The 22,822-nt window shown below is 39.0% G+C and overlaps 1 protein-coding gene across 1 annotated transcript in view; it reads left to right on the top strand.

Moving 5' to 3' along the window:
* LOC150089729 (dipeptidyl peptidase 9) overlaps positions 1–22,822 on the top strand; it is a 483,518-nt gene that overhangs the window by 427,800 nt on the left and 32,896 nt on the right. The window contains 1 exon segment of the mRNA XM_090390084.1: positions 87–229. Coding sequence (XP_090246210.1) covers positions 87–229 — 143 coding nt within the window.

The following is a 22,822-nucleotide window of genomic DNA, read 5'->3' as shown; positions in this document are numbered from 1 at the left end:
ATAACAATCAATTCTAATTTATATTTATTTATTATTTATTTATTTTTTATTTTTATTTTATTATTATTATTTTTTTTTTTTACAAGGTTGCAATAGCTGGAGCACCTGTTACATCATGGTCACTCTATGACACTGGTTACACAGAACGATATATGAATACTCCTGCTAAAAATGCCTCTGGCTATTCCTCTGGATCTGTCTTATCTTATGTAAACATGTTTCCAAATGAGTAAGTTTGTAACCTAACAGCCTTTTTCTTTAGAATTGGATAAGTAATATAAGAATTGATATATGATCAAGTTTTCTTTGTTTGTTTCTTTAAAAATTAACGTTCTTAAAGAAACAAAAATTCCTTAAAAAATAAAATAAAATAATTTTCCGAATTTATAGGAGTTGTTTCTGTTAATTACACCATATACAATTTAAAGTTATAGTATGTCTTAAAGTACTGTTTTATTGGACTAAATTCAAAAATAGCAAAAGCTTAAATTTCCAGTACTCACCTTTGATCGATCTGCAATTGTTATAGTTTGAATAATAAGAGATTGGCTAACTTTAAGGTGATTGGTTTATTAAAAAATTAAGGGAATGAATAAGTGGTAATTATGATGCAAACAGGATTAAAATATGTGCAAGGAAGTAGAAGTGCACTAACTCCGTCCTTGGTTGTCGTGAAGTTGATTAAAGTTAATTCTAAATAGTGAATAAGCCAATGGTCTTAACGGTAGACTTTCATTAAAACGTCTTCAGTTGGCAAGTTAACTGAAAGGGAACGCGTACTGTATTTAAGAAGAATTTTGTAATCCCGTGATGCACTTTGCCGCTTGCGGGAATCTCAAATTGGTGAGATTCCAAACTGGAGAAAGATTGAAGGGAAGTTTTGCATTTAAAATGTATAGATCGGAGTGGTGACAGAACCATTCGATAATGAGGGCTTCGTATTGCAAGATTTTGTTATTGTTTTTGTTACAATTTTGTTGATATTTAATTGAGTAAATAATATTATTCATTTCGCTTGTATGATATTTGTGTTTCAACAACATTGTAACGCCTGTTACATTGGCAGTACTACAGCCAAATTTGGTTCAACCCGGTCATCTAATACAAGAGCTTATTATCACTACAATAGCTTCAGAACAGGACAATCCAGCACTGAACTTACTTTACACGTATGCTCCAACAACCCTATCACCATATTAAAATTAAAAAACAATTACAAAATCTTGCAATACGAAGCCCTCATTATAGAATGGTTCTGTCACCACTCCGATCTAAACATTTTAAATGCGAAACTCCCCTTCAATCTTTCACCGGTTTGGAATCTCACCAATTTGAGATTCCCGCAAGCGGCAAAGTGCATCACGGGATTACAAAATTCTTCTTAAATACAGTACGCGTTCCCTTTCAGTTAACTTGCCAACTGAAGACGTTTTAATGAAAGTCCACCGTTAAGACCATTGGCTTATTCACTATTTAGAATTTCAACTTTAATCAACTTCACGACAACCAAGGACGGAGTTAGTGCACTTCTACATCCTTACACATATTTTAATCCTGTTTGCATCATAATTACCACTTATTCACCCCCTTAATTTTTTAATAAACCAATCACCTTAAAGTTAGCCAATCTCTTATTATTCAAACCATAACAATTGAAGATTGATCAAAGGTGAGTCTGGAAATTTAAGCTTTTGCTATTTTTGAATTTACACGATATACTTAATTTCTCAAGATGTACATGAAGGGCTCAGGAAAGAAATAAACACACATATTCAGCGTAAATACTTAAGATTACATCTATTAAAAATTGACTTTTTTTTTTTTTTTTTTTATAAAAACCCCAAACACGAGAGATATTAGAACTTAATAGTACTTAATACCGTGTATGGGTTGGAGGTTGAGAAGATGAAAGAAGATTTTTGTTGACATTAGACTTGAACTTCTGTAGACTAATTTTCACGAAATACATATGAAGGAAGGTTGTTCCAAAAAACTGAAGTTGAATGAATAAACAAGGAAGATGAAAAGTTGGTTCTGGGAGTTTGAAGTTGGACAGTAAATGGCTGTTGGCGGCACGTGTTTGGACTATTTTGAAAGAGAGATTGAAAATTGTAGAAGCCAATTGAGAAAAGAACAGTGCCCATGAAAGTGTCTGTAGAAAAGGCATGCAGCAGAAACAGTACATCTTTGAGACAGAGTAGAGAGACTCTCTTAGAGATGAATCATTAATTAACCTAACTGCCTTCTTCTGAATGGAATCTAGAAGCCTGAGAGAGGTTTGTCCCCCAGATGTGGGAACAATATTCCATGGTAGGGCAGATTTGGGATTTATACAGAGTGAACAGCTATTTGGAAGAAAAGTAATGCCGAGAGCGAAAGAGAAAACCAAGTTTTTTAGATGCAGAGGAAGCAATATTTGTTAATGTGCTTGAGCCAAGAGAAATTAGAAGTCAGAGTAATCCCCAAAAGAGATACATCAACTTGCCTAGAAATCGGAGTGTCACTAAAGATAAGTATAGGAGCAGAAGAATCCTTTTTGCGAGATATAAGACAAGACTCAGTTATAGAAGGATTGAAATCAACTAAGTTGTCTTTGCCCCATTGGAGAATTACCTGGAGATCAGAATTTAAGGAATTTGTAGTAGATATTCGAGAAGTTGAAGCTGATTGAGCAGGGCGAGGTTTCTCAAACTGAAAAGTGAAATGCAATGTGCTATCATCGGCAAAACTATGGATAGGATTTCCAGTCAATGGAAGAAGGTCATTAATATATAGAAGAGGAAAAGAATGGGGGAAAGAACTGAACCTTGGGGGACACCAGCATTAGTGGAGAAGTTAGAAGATAGAGAGCCATCTACCATCAACCTCAGTGTGCAGTCAGAGAGAAAACTGGATAACCAATTACAAAAAGCAGTTGGCAACCATATGATGGAAGCTTGTTTAGAAGATGTTTATGCCAAACGTGATCAAAAACCTTTGAGGTGTCAAGAGCAAGTGCTTGTGTTACCCCAAACTTTTCCATTGAATTTGCCCATAAATGGGTAACATAAGCCAGAATATCACCAGTAGATCAACATTCACAGAATACATACTGGCGATCATTGATCAGACGGAAGAATTCTAGGTAGTTTGAGTTGGTGGTTAATTGATTTCTCCATTATTTTAGAAAGAGTAGAAGTAATTGCAATGGGACGATAATTGGATGGGAGGGATTTGTCACCCTTTTTTAGGAACTGGCTGGATATCAGCAAATTTCCAAGCAGAAGAAAAACATCTTCGGAATAAGAAAGTGAAAATAGGCAGCAAAGAACAGGAGTAAGCTCAGGAGCACAGGTTTTGAGAACAAGTGGAGAAATACCATCAGGAACTGGAGCTTTCTTAGCAACAAGATTCTTCAAAATCCTTCTGACGGAAGACCACAGGAGGCATTGAATGGAGCATGGTGTGAGGTGTTTTACCAAGATCATTAATACATGAGTTGGAAGAAAAATGGGATGCTAGCATATCAGCTTTATCCTTGGCTGAAGTGACAATAGAACCATCTGGTTTTGACAGAGGTGGGAGCAGAGATGGTCAAAAGTTGCATCCAATGGCTTTGGAAAGAGACCAGAATTTTTGGCTACCATTAGAGCAAGAAGCAAGTTTTCTACTCTTAGCCTGTTCAAAATCTAGTTTGGACTGATTAATAACTGCTTTACAATTGTTGCGAGCTTTGGTGTAGGCAGAAAATGAAAGTGAAGAATGGGAAACACACCAATTACGATATGCAACATTCTTCTCTTGAACAGCTTTAGCACATTTATTGGAAAACCAATAATTACATTCCTACAAGAATAATTTCACTGACATGATCTGAGCAAACAGAAGAAAAAAAAATCTCACAGGTTATCCCATTTTGCATTCTTGTAATGCTAAACAACACAAGGTTGGGAATAGCCATGAGATAAAGCCTCCATTGCAGAAGAGACAATCACCAAGCTGTGATGAGGTACCTAAAGGATGACTCACTTCGACCAAGTACTTAGAAGGGTTGTTTGTGAGAAAAAGATCAAGCATTGATCAAGTTGGCTGTATGGTTAGGTTTGTCCTGTATTCGTGTAGGTAAATGAACAGTCTATGCGAGGTCATTAGTAATTGTAAAAGCCTCAGCATCTCGACCAGCTGGGTCTGTGTGACTAGAAAACGGAAGCCAGCTAGAGTTGTGAACATTAAAATCACCAAGGAAAATTACCCCCACTGTTAAGAATGTTGGACTGGAGAAAGCCAAAGAGTTTGTAGTGATTAGTGGAGTTGGGAGAAGGGTAGAGACAACAGATGAATTTGACAGAATGAGGTAGAGAGATTTTAAGTCAGAGAAGATCGAAGATAGCAGTTCCAAATTGCCAAGTCTCTGACAGGGAATATCAGAATGGACATGCACAAGTACCCCCTTCGAGGCGAAAGGAATCATACAGCGAATAATTTGGAAACTGAGATGAGCAGTGGTTGAATCAACCGATAACTGAAATTCTCCCAGAAAAAGTACATGGGGTTTGGCAGACTGGAAGTGGAAATGGACATCATTGAGATTAGAACTGAGACGTATATTTGTGAAATGAACTAGGAAGTGTTTGGGAGGTTTAGATCTTTCTGCAGATAAATTTGCTGTATTAGTTTGACAATTCATGGTGTATACAATACTAAGAAAACAGTGGGGGGGGCAAGTTGTATGAAGTAATGAAATTTTTGGATATGGCGTACACATGTTAAGAATATTATTATTATTGCTCTAATATTATTTCTCCCTGATTGGGGGTTCCACCTCACGACAAGTATTGCTACAACCCTGTGTACTTGGGTACACAGGGTGGTGGTGGTGGTTGTTATGTCTGGTGTTACTGTTGGTTGAGGAACAGTCTGACTATCCTACAGGTGTTTAGGATTACAAATTTCTGGAGTTCCTTGTAGGTTTGTAGGTGGTTGCTGGGAGACCTATTGCTACTAGGCTGTTATGTAGGGTCTTTGGCACCATACCTGTGGTTGACACGATGGTCGTTACTTGTTGCATATGCCACATCTTTTTGATCTCCCCTCTCTTAGGTTTATGTACTTCCTGATCCTTTCCCCATGGGTTTTCTGTAGTTTGCCAGTGTTGGGTACTGCTATGTCAATCAGATAGGTAGCCTTTTCTTTGTTGTCCATGAGAGTTTATGTCTGTCTATTGTCCTATCAGTTATTGTGGCATGGTCCCAGTACAGCCTAGAGTTCATACTTGTTATACAGTACACTTCTTTGATCAACTGGTATTTCCTTGCTGACTTCTGATGTATTAATCTGGCTACCTGGTCATGTCTATGAGTGTACTCAGTCTGGATGATCATCTTGCATCCCTCGGTGATGTGTTGGATTGTTTCTGAGGCCAGGTGGCATCGTCGACATGTGTCATCGAACACTCCGGGTTCCTAGGCGATGTATTTTCTATAGTTCCTGGTGTTGATTACCTGGTCTTGGATGGCGAGCATGAATTCTTCAGTCTCGGGGAAGAGCGTTGGAAGCAGTTTTATCTATGTGATCCTAATGGAGATCATTGTAGTGTCTGCCATGGAGTGTCTTCTCAGCCCTTCTTTCTAGCTTCGTTTTTGCCTCCTGGTTGGGGGGGGAACTCCTCACTTAGGTTAAGTTGGGGTATACCACTTGTCTATGTTCCTTATGGCTTGCTGGAGTGCTGCTATGTGTTTCTGGAAGTAATCCTTCAGGTTAACTCAGGTTGTCATCTGTTGCTCAATGAGGTCTATCAGGCCCCTTCCTCCTTCTTTCCGGGCAATTGTCACACACAGCAGATTTCGGGTTGTGTTGGCACCTCTTGTTCATCATTGTTCTTGTCTTTCTCATGATATCTTCCAGCTGAATGTTAGTTAGTCCAATCTGTGACCCCAAAGGAGCATGTTAGCACTGGGACTGCATAGGTGTTTATGGCTTTAACTGTGTTCTCTCTGTTCAGCTTTGCTTTCAGCAGGCTTCTGAAATTATTATTATTAGCCATATGGTGCAAGCTGAACATTTTTTACAAATGTAAAAAAATGTTCAGCTTTGCTTTCAGCAGGCTTCTGAAATTATTATTATTAGCCATATGGTGCAAGGAAGCCTGAGACTTATGCTGCATCAGCCAAAAAAAAAATTTCTGAATGGTCGATTAGTATTGTTTATTTGATTTGAGTTGACCATTTGGTCTTTATATATCTGGTTTTTACAACTGAGGTTGAGACTGATATATTAAATGAGAATTGGTTGCATATGGATTAAAATCTGGGTGGCAACCGAGATGGAAGCTCACTCAAATGTAAGGCCTCACTCAAAATAATAGAAATAGAAATCGTTTTGATTTTCCTAGATATGAGACAAAAAATGCCGACTGGTCTAGGGAACTTAGACATCTAAGAGAGGATCTTAGATTAAAGAGAAAAAAATTTCCAAAAAGAAATAATAGACCAAGAGATAAAATTAGATATACAGTATTTCTTAGTTGGTATGGAAAGGCTAGTAGCTTCCAAGATTAATTCTTTGAATGCTTCCCATTTTGAATTTGCTGTTGGTAACATCATCAGTTGGTCCCATGTATAGAATTTAAATACTGTCTCAGACCACCGGAGTCACCTTTACAAATGTAAAAAATGTTCAGCTTTGCTTTCAGCAGGCTTCTGAAATTATTATTATTAGCCATATGGTACAAGGAAGCCTGAGACTTATGCTGCACCAGCAAAAAAAAAATTTCTGAATTACCCTGCGAGAGAGAGAGAGAAAGAGAACAGGAGTCACAAGTAGAAGGGAATCACCAAGAAAGAGAATAATGATGATATCCAGCTCAGGACCCTGGGTGTGCCAAACCCATACTCACCAGATGTGAGCCCACCCAGATCCTTGACATAACATGGCCTCAACAATGTCCCCCGCATACACACTACTAAGACTCCCTCCAGTCACTATCTGGCAGAGTAGAGGTAGCAAGATTATACACTAGCTGATCTGGAAGCCTCCCAGAGAGTTGCTGGTTGATAAGTCATCTACCACCTAGTATTGCCTGTTAACACAGAGGGGCGACATTCCTCCGTGTGGTGTGGATGCCACACCTTGATCCCTGCTTACATTGGTTCACACCTGTGTGGTCACCCGCAATGTGCTTGTGCATTGGGGTTATACCCAGGATTACTAACAGTCCTACCATCGTGAATGTGCAAGCAGAGGATTTGACTGTCACAGACCGTCCGGACTTTGCCACAATGGGGTCCGCTTGACTTGAGTGTCCCCAAATATCAGTTCCATCAGCATTTTAGACTCCCAGGAAGCAGGCACAGCTTGTCTGGCATATCTGAGAGAATGTCTGTGACAACCTCAAGGATTGCAATGATTATGGCAAATCAGAGCCATCTATTAACAATTTTAAATACTGGTATTAATATGGTGAGATTTAGAGAATCCACTTTTATCAAATCCATGTGTAAAATGCAATGTGAAGAAAAATAAAAATATAATTAACTAAAATTAGATAGAATAGCTGATATTAAAGTAATTAGCCCTAATATACGCACATATTAGTTGTTGGTATTAAATTGAAAATTTAAAAAAAATAAGTCCATAATTTTCATTAAAACAAGTCACTGATTAGGGACTGTAGCTCATTATCCGCTAGAAAGAGTGAACAATTTATGTATGAATAAATGTGGGGAATGTGTAAAAGGTCAGTTTCCATGTGCGCTGATTATATTGAGCCTTTATGTCTCGGGCCACAAGTTGACTTAAAATAAGATGGGTGCAGTTATTATCATCAGTAAACTATTATTTATTTATGTTTTTTTTCTTTTCAGATTGTTTAAAAGGAATGGGAGTTCATTATTTTTATTATTTTTTTTCTTAATAGCCAAACATGTGTTATCTGTATCACCCTACATAATGATTAAATCATTTTTTTGCAGTAGTTTATAAGCTGATGGTACAATTTTTATTATTCATGATTTTTTCAGATTCGTACATTGTGCAGATTATTATTATTATTTTTTATTTATTTATTTTTTTTTTTGTTTATACTCCGGCACGACAACCAAGTCAGTAGAGTTTACAATAAATCGTCAATACAAATATTTATCGTATTTAGTAGTCACGGGCTTGAATCCTGGTCCACTCAAGGAATGCACGCTATGCACTCTCGCTCCTGACCACTTGGCTACATCACATCTACCACATGCTATAAGTTCTGTGACTGAATAATGGTTGTCGAAGTTTTTGTGGTTGTAAATTGAAGGTAGACTCAACATTGCAGACTGACTGACATGAAACCTCTTAAAACTGAATTGTTGTAAAGCGTGTTATTGGGACTGTCATCCAGTTTTAGTAAATTTATAGCAAGTTCTTCAACTTTCACTGCAAGAGGTTAATGCCAGAATTTAAATTAGAACTCACTGCAGAACAGGTTTTTTTATATATATATTATTATCAAAGTAATTGAACCACATGCAAAATAGTTTAGATACAGAAACATGTTATTAACATATAATTTTCATTTAATAATCAGTATTGGTAGGAGGAATCTCATGTTCCACAAATGCAGTTCCTTAATTACTGATCTCTAAACTTCAAGCTGCTTTCTAGAAAGTAATAGGGCTTCATCTTAAGGATTTGGTTAGATAGTAAACAGCACCATCACCAAAGAAAACTTCAGGTATCTTCCATGCTCTGAAGGAGTATTTTCCTGCCAAAATTCCTTGAAAAATGTCTGACCACTTTAACCTATCATGTTATGACAGACATAACATGATATGGTGCATAAGTCTGTAATGCCCACATCTCAGTCAGTCTATCTGTTATTGTTATGCACACCTCAATGTTGCTGTCTGTGGATTTTTATTTTTTTGTTAGTCTTTTTTTCTCACTCACTAGATAGTTATTTCAGCCACTGAATGCTGTCAATTTTTATCCACCAGTACAGAGGTTATACTTAGATTTTAACCTGTTCTGCCTATATGTGGAAGAAACATGGAGAAAGGGATCTTTGCAAGCAGCAGAAAAAAATTGTCATTGTCTAGTTCTGATTGGAGCTGTTTTATGTGCAGAAATCATGATAATGATGTCAAATTTGAACCAACATCATAAAATTATGTATGAGGTGTTGCCAACCTGTGAATGTGAAAATTACAGAAAGGAACAGCATGTTATTAGGATTAGAAATGAATGGAAAAATAATTTTATTCTTTTCTGCCATTTCCAAGAAAAGAACACGATTATTTTCTGTAAATCATACATTTAAAAATAGATTGCTTTCCACTATACATATAACAATATTTTGAAAAGTGTCTTCAAAATTCTTCCCATAAATCCCTCTCCACAGATATTCATTTATGTGACTTTGCAGCATGTGTTTTGAACTTCCACTTAATTTTTTTTTGACACTTTCCAATCTCTTCCACTGGAGTTTATTAATCCTCTGTGCTGCTATGCACACATGAATATTCAGATCTACAAAATGTTCTTTGTACTTTCCCGTTAAATGTTGGTAATTCTTTTTTTCCAAACACTTGATCCTGTTATATCCTGCCTATTCATATGATGTGATGGTGTGTTTTTGAGGGACAGGGGGAAAGAGTTTTAAATTGGAAACATTTCACTTAAGAGTCTCATAAACTGAAGTAATGCACATTCACTTTTAGTGTTCAGATATGCTATAATAACACTAATCAATTTCCAAATAGATTTAATTTTATCAGCCTTAAATATTACAGGCAAGTAGCAGCAATTATGTTATCAGTATTTCCGGCTGTTTTTAAATTTTCCTCCATATTGGAAACAGTGTGTCTTGTTGGTTACTCATGGCCCACTGTGCTTAAAGTTTTACAAAGAATGGTGTTGAACTGGTCAAATGTGCCTTGCCGACAGAACTGTAAAGGTTTACACAAGGTGGGTATTCATGAGCAAAGGGTGCAGCATAGACATAGATGCCATTTACCCTCACATTTGCCCCATTTCTATCAAGTCTTGTACTCTGACATGTTTGCAACACCCTGAATGTAAAAATGCACACTTTTTTCTTTTAATAGATCACAGTCACTCATCTGGCTATCGCATAGTATTAGTAATGGCCGCATGGTGAAAGAAAGCCTATGGCTTATGCTGCACCAGCCAAAAAAAAAAAAAAAAAAAAAACAGAAAAAAATAATGATAAAAAAAAACAAACTAATAATTAATAAAAGAAAAGGAAATTAAACCTATCATCCTATATGTTTTTTTTCTTTTCAGATTGTTACCCTCACACAAAGGTACTATTCAGATGACCTTTGAATTTCCACAAACTGTTAGCCTCTACCACCCATATAGGCAACTTATTCCAGTAATTTATAACTCACTGGCTAAAATAAAACTTCCTGCAGTCCAGTCTAAACATCTCCCCCTGTAACTTGAATTTATGTCCCCTAGTTCTAGCATCATTTATAATCTTGAAAATTTCGGCCTCATTCATTTTACTGATGCCTCTCAGAGCCTTAAACACCTCAATCAAATCTCCTCTAAGGTGTCTAGTTTCCAAACTCTGCAACCCACATATTCGAAGTCTTTCTTCATAAGGACACCCTTTTGCCGATCTCACCAAGCGAATTACCCATCTTTGCACCCTTTCAAGAAGCTCGATGTCTTTCTTTAGGTGCGGTCTCCATACTTGAACACAGTATTCCAAGTGTGGTCTAACAAAAGCCTTATATAATGGGATTATCAGGTCCCTATCTCTACTTGCAAAAGTTCGATAGATCATCGATAGGACACCATGGGCCTTCCTTGCAACCTGTTTACAATGCTCAGAGAATTTCATGTCTGACTGTATCGTCACACCAAGTCCCTTTCCTCCAGTACTGGGTTTAGTTGAACTCCACCAAGTGAATAAGTTATTTTGGGATTACTGTTTCCCAAGTGTAATACCTTACACTTTGTTGGATTAAACCATAGCTGCCATTTTTCTGACCATTCCTGAAGTCTATCTAGGTCTCTCTGAAGAAGCTCAGCTTTACAGTGATCATTAACCACTCTACCAATTTTAACAACATCTGCAAATTTAGATGATGTCGTTTATGAAAATTAAAAACAACTGTGGTCTTAATACTGATCCTTGGAGAACCCCACTTCTTACATCAACCCAATCTGAGGAATAGCCATTTATCACAACCCTCTGCCTCCTGCCCTGAAGCGATCCTGCTATCCATCTAAGGATTTTTCCAGTGATTCCAACCTGTTCTAGATTATAAAGCAACCACTCATGTGGGACTGAGTCAAAAACTTTGCTGAAATCTAAATAAAAAAAAAATGTCGAAATTATTACCTAAATCCGGCTCGTGAGTGACCCTTTCAAAATAGCGAACTAGATTTGTTAAATATGATTTTCCCTTTACAAAACCATGCTGAGTATTCTTGAGAATTTCAATTCTATCCAAATGATCCTGAATTCCACCCTTGATCATTGCCTCAATGATTTTCCCTACCACTGAATTTAGACCGACAGGTCAATAATTTCCCACTTCACCCTTATATATGGGAGATACGTTGGCACTTTTCCAATCCAATGGAATCTCTACAGAGTTTAGTGATGCTCGCATAATTAGCCTCAATGGTTCAATGCACTCACTTGCCGCCTCCCTTAAGATTATAAGGTATATTCCATCAACTCCAGGAGCGTTACTGGCCTGTAGGCTCGAAAGTTTTTTCATTAAATAATCTTGCGAAATTTCAATATCATTAATTACATATTTTTAAACTTTGCTCCCACAATTTCCCATTGCCACGAAAGGATTTTCATCTGTAAATATCGATGCAAACTAACTGTTGAGTTCATCTGCAACGGTAGCTAGTGTATTTAATACTATCCCCTTTCTCTTACATAAAGGTACGATCTGGTTTGTCCTGCTCTTCTTAGCATTTATACATGTGAAGAATTCCTTATCCCCCCCCCTGCTCTGTTTGCTAGCGATTTCTCATAAACTGTTTTTGCCTGTCGAACCTTTTCTGTGGCTCTATTACAGATCATCTTGTAGCTGTTATAAGCTTCAGTACTTTTTATTTCTCTGTAACTTTTCCATGCCACCTTTTTCTGGTCAAGTAATGTGGCAACTTCACTATTCATCCAACTTGGATGAATAGTGAAGTTGCCACTTGTGGAGTATTTTTTTAATGGTAAATACGCATTTAAGACGTCTGTGATTAATGTTTTAAAAGCATACCACAGTTCGATTGTATTCGTTCTCTGTGCGATATCTACTCAGTTAATAGAGGCCATGTAGCACCTTAAGGCATCGTAATTTCCTTTTCTGAAATTATAACCCATTCCTACTACTGCTACCGATCACTTCCTGCTACTGGTTCCTCTACTGTCAGCCCTGTTATGTCATCTGATTCATGTGTGATGATGAGGTTTAGGATATTCTTTTCTCTAGTACTTTCCCTGACATTTTGATACAAATAACAGTCATCTAGTTGATTTAAAAATTTTGTTCCCCATGTCGAGTTTCTTTCCCATTTACTCCAATCAATTAGAGGCAAATTGAAATCATCCATAATAAGACATTGATGCTTAGTTGCCCATTCCATTTGCATGTAGAGGCTTTCTTCATAATCTTCACAATCACCTGGTCTGTAGATTACTCCTACTCACATTATACCTTTGTTTCCAACTATCTCACACCATACAGATTCTATACTTGCATGTAAAACGTCTGAATCCGGGAAAGCTAGCGTCGCACTCAGGCTCTGCTTCTGATAAGAAGCATTACCCCACCACCCCTTCTATCTACACTATCCTTCCTAAATACATTATACAAGTCATACTGAAATCATCATCCCCTATTTCCGATTGGCACCACGTTTCCGTCAGCCCTATTATGTCCGTGTTACTTATTTTAACCAGCAAGTCGAATTCGCTCATTTTATTGACGACACTTCTAACATTACTATATAAACAATTAAGACTTACTGTTCTTGTATATTTAACAACCCTAACCCAACCCTTGAAGTTTTTTAGGCTCTCTTTCCTGGCATTAGCTACTCACTCACTTGAAACGTTTCTGCGCCCAGATAATATGTCCAGTTGGGGTAACAGATAAGAACTCTTGAGGTATGTGCAAGAGTTACTTTGACCAATATTATCAGATAAACGCGTGTCAGTATTACCCACATCCCCCCCCCAACTAGCAGTTTCCCTGAACCGTTAAGGTATCCTCAATAATACTGGCAAAAACTTGCACCACCTTTAAGTGTATCCCATCTCTACAAAACAAATTCCTTCTACCTACAAGTGTGGGCCAAGCTGATAGAAATTTCCCCCCTAAAGCCTTGCAGAGTCCTTCAAGACTTGAGTTAATCCACAAGGCTTTTAACGTATAATCCCTCCTATCGTGTCTAGGCAGAATTGCAGACACAGACATTGTGGCCTAGCTCGCGGCATTTCCTCAGCATGGTCCTGTATTTTTCCAACAAATTGTCAGATCGTGTACGTTTAATATCATTAGTCCCCACATGAATAATAATATTCTCTTTACCCCCTTAAAATCTGACAATCTGTTGGTGATATCATTAATAGTTTCTCGCGGCAGACATACCCTGTTTCTACTCCACCTATCCTTATTACAAAAAATATTCCCCGTTTCCCTGACGATAGAGTCTCCTAATAGAGCCCTCGAAGGATTTAAAGTGAGGGGGCCCATCAAGCTCTCAGCTGCCCACATCAACGCCAGAGTTTTCACTTGGTCATCACGCAACACAGCGGCAACCCCCAAGGCAGAATGCGCTGGTCCCACAGGAACTAGTAGTTGTTGGTGACTCTATTGTCAGGGAAATGGGGAACATGCTTTGTAAAAAGGATAGGTGGAGCAGGACCAGGGTATGTCTCCCAGGGGCAAAGGTTGATGACGTTGTAGAGTGGATATCATCTTTTAAGGGCACAAAAGGTGATATAGTTGTACACGTTGGCACTAATGATATTAAGAGTAGGAGACCGGCAGAATTACTTAACAGGTACAGGTCACTGTTGAAAAAAGTCCGTGAATTAGGGTTGAATTTGAATTTGAAAGTGTCTACAATTCTACCCAGACACGATAGGAGGAAGTATATGGTGAGAGCCTTGTTGATCAATTCGGCCCTGGAAAGATAGTGCAAGGCTCAAGGGGTAGAATTTTTTTCAGACTGGTCTGTACTTGTTAACTGAAGGGACTGCTTCTACAGGGATGGGATACACTTAAATAGAAAGGGTGCAAGAATATTTGCTGATGCTATCGAGGCAGTGTTAGGTGGGTCGGAAAACTGCTAGCTTGGGGGATACAAGGACTAATAGGTTAACAGTAGCCACTGGAAGAGGTGAAAGTGATTCTTGCACAGTTTCTATTGGAATGAGCAAAAAGCCTGGAAAACAAGATGCAGGATATTTCAGAGACTGCTGGGGGTCATTGAGGTACAAGTAAACACATGGGTTGTGTTAGGGAAGCTAAGAAAAAGAACAGGTGCATGTATACTTGCATGTACGCCAATGCTAGGAGTTTGGTAAATAAATTTGATGAATTTGAGGTATTGCTCAAAGCATCAAAGGCAGATATTGTTGGGATATCAGAGACGTGGCGTCACACAGATATAAGGAATGCAGAACTGGAATTTGGGGAGTACAATCTGTACAGAAAGGATAGACAGGATAGGAAGGGACGAGGGATATGTTATTAGTTAAGAAACACACAAAATCCAAGGAAGTGAAGCCAGTCGGCATCACTGGACAGTGCAGTATCAAGTCAGTTTGGTGTGACATAATCATTGGGAGATCAAAATTGAGAGTAAGAGTGTGCTACAGGCCTAATGACTCTGATGAGTATAATAAGAAACTATACAGGGAGATAGAGTGGGCCAGTAAATCAGAGTGTCTTATAATGGGGGATTTTAATTTCCCAGATATTGACTGGAATTTGTGGGTTAGCATTAGCATTAGTAGAGGCACATGATGCAAGAAAGCAAGCTTATTCAGCATCAGCCAAAAAAAAAAAAAAAAAAAAACCACTCCCATTTCACCCCTCCGTTCTTTCGAAATACCTGTCCAGTTGAGCCTTAAATTTGTTTAGGCAATCAACTTCAACAACAAATGATGGAAGTCGGTTCCACCAACCAACCACCCGCTGGCCAAAGGCAAATTTCTGCACATCTATCCGACATCCGTCCTTCCTCATTTTGAATTTATGCCCTCTGAGGTGATTATTCTGAGCAAGAGGAAGAATCCCATTGGCATTGAGCATGCTCAACCCATTCAAAGCCTTATACACCTCTATCAGATCACCTCGCCAGTGCCTAGTCTCCAGACTCTGTAATTTGCAAAACTTAAGCCTTTCTTCGTAAGAGCAACCCTTTGTTCCATTCACTAATCTTGTTGCCCTTCTCTGTACCCGTTCCAGCAGCTCTACATCCTTCTTGAAATGAGGCTTCCAAACCTGTATACAGTACTCAAGATGAGGCCTAACCATTGCCTTATACAAGGGAATAATCACCTCCTTATCCCTGCTAGAAAAATTCCTATATATCATTGACAAGACACCATGAGCTACTCTTGCAGCCCATCTGCACTGCTCAGAGAACTTCATATCTGCCTGCACAATTGCCCCCAGGTCCTTTTCATTCTCCACCACTGTCAGTGTAGTACCGCAGAGTTGATACGTTGCTCTGGGGTTACTGTTTCCCATATGTAGTACTTTACATTTGTCAATGTTAAACTTCATTTGCCACCTCTCAGCCCATCTGTTCAACCTTTCCAGATCCTGTTGCAGCAGCATAGCGTCAGTAGTGTCCTTAACAACCCTGCCAACCTTTGTATCATCTGCAAACTTGGACATTAAACTTGATATACCATCATCAATATCATTCATAAACACCGAAAACAACAACGGACCCAACACTGAACCCTGAGGAACTCCACTAATAACATTAGTCCACGTTGAGCAGTGTCCATTGATTACCACTCAACCATCCCCTTATCCATAGCAGCAATTTGCCTCCAATGCCACACTGCTCCAATTTGTGCAGCAGTCTTCCATGTGCAACAGTATCAAAAAGCCTTTCTAAGATCCAAATATATAATATCAAAGTTATTCCCTGCATCCAGTTCTTTTGTGACTACATCATAGTATCCAATCAAATTGGTCAGGCAAGACCTGCCCTTAAAAAAACCATGCTGCGTCTCAGCTATAACTGAATTCTTTTCTAGATGATCCTGCAGTGCTTCTTTAACCAGTGCCTCCATTAATTTTCCTGAACAGAAGTTAAACTAACAGGTCTATAATTACTTGTGTCAGCCTTTGATCCTCCTTTGTGAATTGGGGTTACATTTGCACATCTCCAGTCTATGTGTACCTCTCCTGAGTCCAAAGAAGCTCTCATATTTATGGCTAGGGGTTTGCTTACTTCCTTTGCTGCCTCCTTTAATATAACTGGATAGATCTCATCCACCCCAGGTGCCTTTTTTATGTTTATCCTCAACAATCTCTTCTCCACTTTCCTCTCAGATATTACAAAATCATCTAGCTCACTGCCAATGTCTACTTTAGCTACGTCATTCTCCTTCCTGAATAACTCCTCATGCGTGAATGCAGATGCAAAATACTCGTTTAGATTGTTAGCCACCTGAGCAGGATCCTCAACTGTTGAATCATCAATATCCAGTGGACCAATCTGATTCATCCCTTTCCTTCTTGAGTTTAAATAGGTAAAGAACTCTTTTCTGTTTTTCTTTGCATCCCTTGCCAAAGATTTTTCGTAGTCTGCCTTTGCCTGCCTAATCTCCTTTGTGACTTGGTTACAGACCAACTTATATCTATCATAGGCTTCCATGTCGCCCATTAATTTGTATGTATTCCATGCATTTTTCTTCTCTGCCACATGTCTCATTAGTTCATCTGACAACCCTTTAGGCCTAAACCTTGAACAATATTTCTTAGTTGGTATGTAAAGCCTGGTAGCTTCCAAGATTAGTTCCTTGAATGCTTCCCATTTTGAGTTTGCTGTTGGTAACATCATCAGTTGGTCCCACTGTATAGAATTTAAATACTGTCTCAGACCATCATAGTCGCCTTTACGAAAACAAAAACCCTTCCCTTTACCTCTGATGGTAGTTACCTCCTTGAGTAAATCCCACTTCAACACACTGTGATCACTGGCACCTAGTGGTTCATTTATCTGCAGATTCTTAATGCATGAAGAATCACTACTGATAAACAGATCAAGAGTATTGCTCGCTCTTGTTGCCTCACGAACATGCTGATGTAGAAAACAATCATCCAATAAATCCACAAAAGCCTGGCTAGTGTATGAGTGACCAACCCACAAATTCCAGTCAATATCTGGGAAATTAAAATCCCCCATTAACAGTAGCCTCTGCCAGTGGCTACTGTTAATCTATTAGTCCTTGGTTAATCTATTAGTTAATCTATTAATCCCCCCCCCTATCTAGCAGTTTTTTGACCCACCTAACACTGCCTCGATAGCATCAGCAAACATTCTTGCACCCTTTCTATTTAAGTGTATCCCATCCCTGTAGAAGCACTCTCTGTTAACAAGTACAGACCAGGCTGAAAAAAATTCTAACCCTTGAGCCTTGCACAGTCTTTCCAGGGCCGAATTGATCGACAGGGCTCTCATCATATACTCCCTCATATCGTGTCTGGGCAGAATTGCAGACACTTTCAAATTCAACCCTAATTCATGGCTTTTTTTCAACAGTGACCTGTATTTGCTAAGTAATTCCGCCGGTCTCCTACTCTTAGTATCATTAGTGCCAACGTGTACAACTATATCACCTTTTGTGCCCTTAAAAGATGATATCCGCTCTACAACATCATCAACCTTTACCCCTGGCAGACATACCCTGGTCCTATTCCACCTATCCTTTTTACAAAGCATGTTCCCCATTTCCCTGACAATCGAGTCACCAACAACTACTAGTTCCTGTGGGACCAGCGCATTCTGCCTAGGGGGCTGCCTCTGTGTTACACTCTGGTTGGTCACTCACACACTAGCAAGGCTTTTGTGGATTTATTGGATGATTGTTTTCTACATCAGCATGTTCGGGAGGCAACTAGAGGGAGTAATACTCTTGAATTGATTATCAGTAGTGATTCTTCAATCATTAAGAATCTGCAGATAAAGGAACCACTAGGTGGCAGTGATCACAGTGTGTTGAAGTGGGATTTACTCAAAGAGGAAACTACCATCAGGGGTAAAGGGAAGGGTTATTGCTTTCATAAAGGCGACTACGATGGTCTGAGACAGTATTTAAATTGTATACAGTGGGACCAACTGATGATGTTACCAATATCAAATTCAAAATGGGAAGCATTCAAAGAACTTATCTTGGAAGCTACTAGGCTTTACATACCAACTAAGAAATACTGTTCAATTTTTAAGCCTAACTGGATGTCAGATGAACTAATGAGACATATGGCAGAGTAGAAAAATGCTTGGGATACATATAAATTAACATGTGACACAGAAGCCTATGTTAGATAAGTTTATCTGTAACCAAATTACAAAGGAGGTTAGGCAGGCAAAGGCAGATTACGAGAAATCTTTGGCAGGGATGCAAAGAAAAACAGCAAAGAGTTCTTTACTTATGTAAACTCTAGAGGGAAGGATAATCAGATTGGTCCACTTGATATCGATGGTTCAACTGTTGATGATCCTGCTCAGGTAGCTAACAAACTAAATGAATTTTTTGCATCGATATTCACACATGAGGAGTTATTCTGCGAGGGGAATGCCAGAGGTGTATTCAACTCTGGCAGTAAGCTAGATAATCTTGTAATAACTGAAAATAAAGTGGAGGAGAAATTGTTTAAGATAAACACAAGAAAGGCACCTGGGGTGGATGAGATCTATCCAGTTATATTGAAGCAGGCAGCAAAGGAAGTAAGTAAACCCTTAGCCATAATTATGAGAGCTTCCTTGGACTTAGGGGAAGGTACCCATAGACTGGAGATGTGCAAATGTGACCCCAATGCACAAAGAAGGATCAAAGGCTGACACAAGTCATTATAGACCTGTGAGTTTAAATTCTGTTCCAGGAAAATTAAAGGAGGCACTGGTTAAAGAAGCACTGCAGGATCATCTAGACAAGACTTCAGTTATAGCTCGGACACAGCATGGTTTTGTTAAGGGGAAGTCTTGCCTGCCTACCTGGCCAATTTGGTTGGATACTATGATGCAGTTACAAAAAAAACTGGATGCAGGGAATAACTTTGATATTATATACTTGGATCTTAGAAACGCTTTTGATACTGTTGCACATGGAAGACTGCCGCACAAATTGGAGCAGTGTGGCATTGAAGGCAAATTGCTGCTATGGATAAAGGGGTGGTTGAGTGGGAGAAGACAGAGAGTGGTAATCAATGGACACTGCTCATCGTGGACTAATGTTATCAGTGGAATCCCACAGGGTTCAGTGTTGGGTCCATTATTGTTTTCTGTATTTATAAATAATATTGATGATGGTATATCAAGCTTAATGTCCAAGTTTGCAGACGATACAAAAGTTTGCAGGGTTGTTAATGACACCACTGACACTATTCTGCTGCAACAGGATCTGGAAAGGTTGAGCAGATGGGCTGAGAGGTGGGAAATGAAGTTTAACGTTGACAAATGTAAAGTACTACATAGGGGAAACAGCATCCCCAGAGCAGCGTATCAACTCTGTGGTACTACACTAACACTGGTAGAGAATGAAAAGGACCTGGGGGTAATTGTGCAGGCAGATATGTTCTCTGACCAGTGCAGATGGGCTGCAAGAGTAGCTCAGTGTGTCTTATCAATGATATACAGGAATTTTTCTAGCAGGTATAAGGAGGTGATTATTCCCTTGTATAAGGCAATGGTCAGGCCACACCTTGAGTACTGTATACAGGTCTGGAGGCCTCATTTCAAGAAGGGTGTAGAGCTGCTGGAACGAGTACAGAGAAGGGCAACAAGGTTAGTGAATGGAATAAAGGGTTGTTCTTACGAAGAAAGACTTAAGTTTTGCAAATTACAGTGTCTGGAGTCTAGGCAGCGGCGAGGTGATCTGATAGAGGTGTATAAAGCCTTGAATGGTTTGAGCATGCTCAATGATGATGGGATTCTTCCTCTTGCTCAGAATAATCACCTGAGAGGGCATAAATTCAAATTGAGAAAAGACGGATGTAGGATAGATATCCGGAAATTTGGCTTTAGCCAGCGGGTAGTTGGTTTGTGGAACAGACTTCCACCTCTTGCTGTGGAAGTTGATAGCCCAAATAAAATTAAGGCTCAGCTGGACAGGTATTTCAAATGAACGGAAGGGTGAAGTGGAAGTTTTTTTTTTTTTTTTCTGGCTGATGCTGCATAAGCTTGCGTTCTTGCATCATATGCCTCTACTAATGCTAATGCTAATAAAAATAAAACAAAGTCCTTTTGAACCAGAGTAGTTTGCACTTGGTTTTCTGTTTTGAGGCCCGAATTGGGAGTGCAGCACTTGGTAAATTGCTGGAGTCTTGAGTCCGTGACGCTCTCCCAGATGCTCGTCACGTCCCAAGTCTTTTACTCTGACAGGTTCGCAACACCCTGAATATAAAAATGCACACTTTTTTTTTTAATAGATCACAGTCACTCATCTGGCTATCGCATAGTTTACACATCGTACCACAAATTACACACCTTAACGTGCGATAACAGTGTAATTAATAAATGCACCATCAAAGTTCACTGTGATAATCAGCAAATATTTTTCCTCTACTGTATTTGGTGGGAACTCTTGATATGAATGAGCTTAAGTCACATGAGATAAATACAATGAATACAAGAAGCATGACCAAAAAAAGGGTGTATCATGCATGAGGCTGGGTCACTTGAAAGGGTGAAACAAAATGTAGCTTTAGACCTTTCTTTAATGGAAGGTGAATGGCATTTAATCCATGATATCAACTTAGGAGAAGTAAGTGGTGTGAGGAGACTTGTATCCTCAATCAGATGTCCCTGCAATTTGAGTCTGCAAGTCACACTTTGAGCCTGAAGAAAATAAGTCTGAGGAGGCTGGACAGGGATTGGAGGGTGAAAGAAAAGAAGATACCTCACCAGAGAAGACATGTCAAGTATAGTCTAGTCACAAAATTTACTAGTTCACTTAGAAGTAATCTTCAAGAATTCCTCTTAAATGAAGATAACGGCATAAATAGAACTGTGATAACAGAAATTCTGTTGAGATGGGGTGCGTTAGAAAATGCAGCCATACAGCTGGGTGTCCAAAATGAAACTTCAGAGGAGAGGGGCCGCCTCTGTAGCCAGGTGGGCAGGAGCAGCAGTGCGTAGCACACGCTTCTTGATTAGACCGGGGTTCGAGCCGGTGACTACCAAATACGGAGGATGCGGAAAGGTTGGGAAATGACCACCGCATATCCCCGGAGCAATATGGCCTTAGTTGCTAATGCTCCTAAAAACTGAACAAACATCAGAGGAGAGGGTGTCTTGTCTGCAAAGGATGGTTAAGATATATGAAGTACAGGTGCACGACTTGCAAAAAATACCATTTCATAAGACCATTTCTTACAGTTGGAAGTATGAGAGTTTCATACTTCCAACTGTAAGAGGGTCCAAACAGATAACGAGCTGGAACATCGAGCCTGACTGGGTCTCCAGTGATCAGGTTTGAGATAATGGAAATGATTACTTGTCAAGCTAGGTATATAAATGGCCAATTGCAACGATTCTCTGTCCATACTGCTAACTGGAATCTGTTTGACGAAGAATTATGCAAACAGAAGGCTGCACTGTCAGCCCATGTGTTAAATGATTTGGGTGGCCCTGCAACAGCTGAGCTGTTGCAGGGCCTCTACAGTTGACAATGCTAAACAAAGAAACCAATAGAGCTAGGAAGATATACCAAAGAAGGAAACATCAGGCTGAAGAACATCAAATACATTTAAGGAATGAGTATCAACAACTGAGAAGAAGATACGCGTGTCTGATTGCAAAAGAAAAATTTAATGCGTGGAAAGAACTTGTAAAGATACATGGAACCATTGATCCCTGGTGCTTAATTTATAAATTATGTACTAATAAAATTAAACACCAAGCAAGAGATATCACATGTTTAATTCACGCTAGTGATGGTACTTCTCAATCATGGTAAGAAAGCATAGGTTTGATTCTAGATAATTTGGTGAGTGACATAAAGCAAATGGGGACCCTGATGATGGTGGAAATAAGTACTTGGAAATGAAATTGATTGCTTAATGAAAGTTACAGAGGCAATGGGGAAGAGCATAGCTTCCAGATGAATGAGTTAGATACTGAGTAGAAAGAACCAAGAAGAACAAATGCCCAGGAGTGGACCCCCAAAAAAAAAACAAAAAAAAAACAAAAAAAAAAAACGGAGTCTGCAATTGATACCAGAGCACCTGCATGTCTTAGAGATGGAGTATTTCCACCACCATGGAAGGAAGCACTTTTAAAACCTACTGAAATCACCATTGAAACTGAAAGAAAGGGCAGATTCATATCGTCCTGTTGCATTATTGAGTGGACTAGGGAAGGTTTATGAAAGATTGCTAGCAGGTAGAATTATGAAAAGCTGTTGAGAAAACTGTGAATAGTCTGAAAAACAATTTGGGTTTACAGCAGGGAAAGGGACTGATGATGCATTGGGAAAGTTGGTGGAATCTGTACACCAATGCTGATCAAAATATTGTCTAGGTATCTGTGTAGATTTTGCTGGGGCATTTGATGGCATTGACTGGCACAGTATTCTTATGGTATTACGTCAAGCAAAATGCACACCACTATCTACTCTGTT

This window comes from Mastigoproctus giganteus, chromosome 2 (genome assembly GCF_048544385.1).
Source record: "Mastigoproctus giganteus isolate SK-2022 chromosome 2, ASM4854438v1, whole genome shotgun sequence".
Lineage (NCBI taxonomy): Eukaryota > Metazoa > Arthropoda > Arachnida > Uropygi > Thelyphonidae > Mastigoproctus > Mastigoproctus giganteus.
This window is presented reverse-complemented; position numbering and strand designations above follow the sequence as displayed.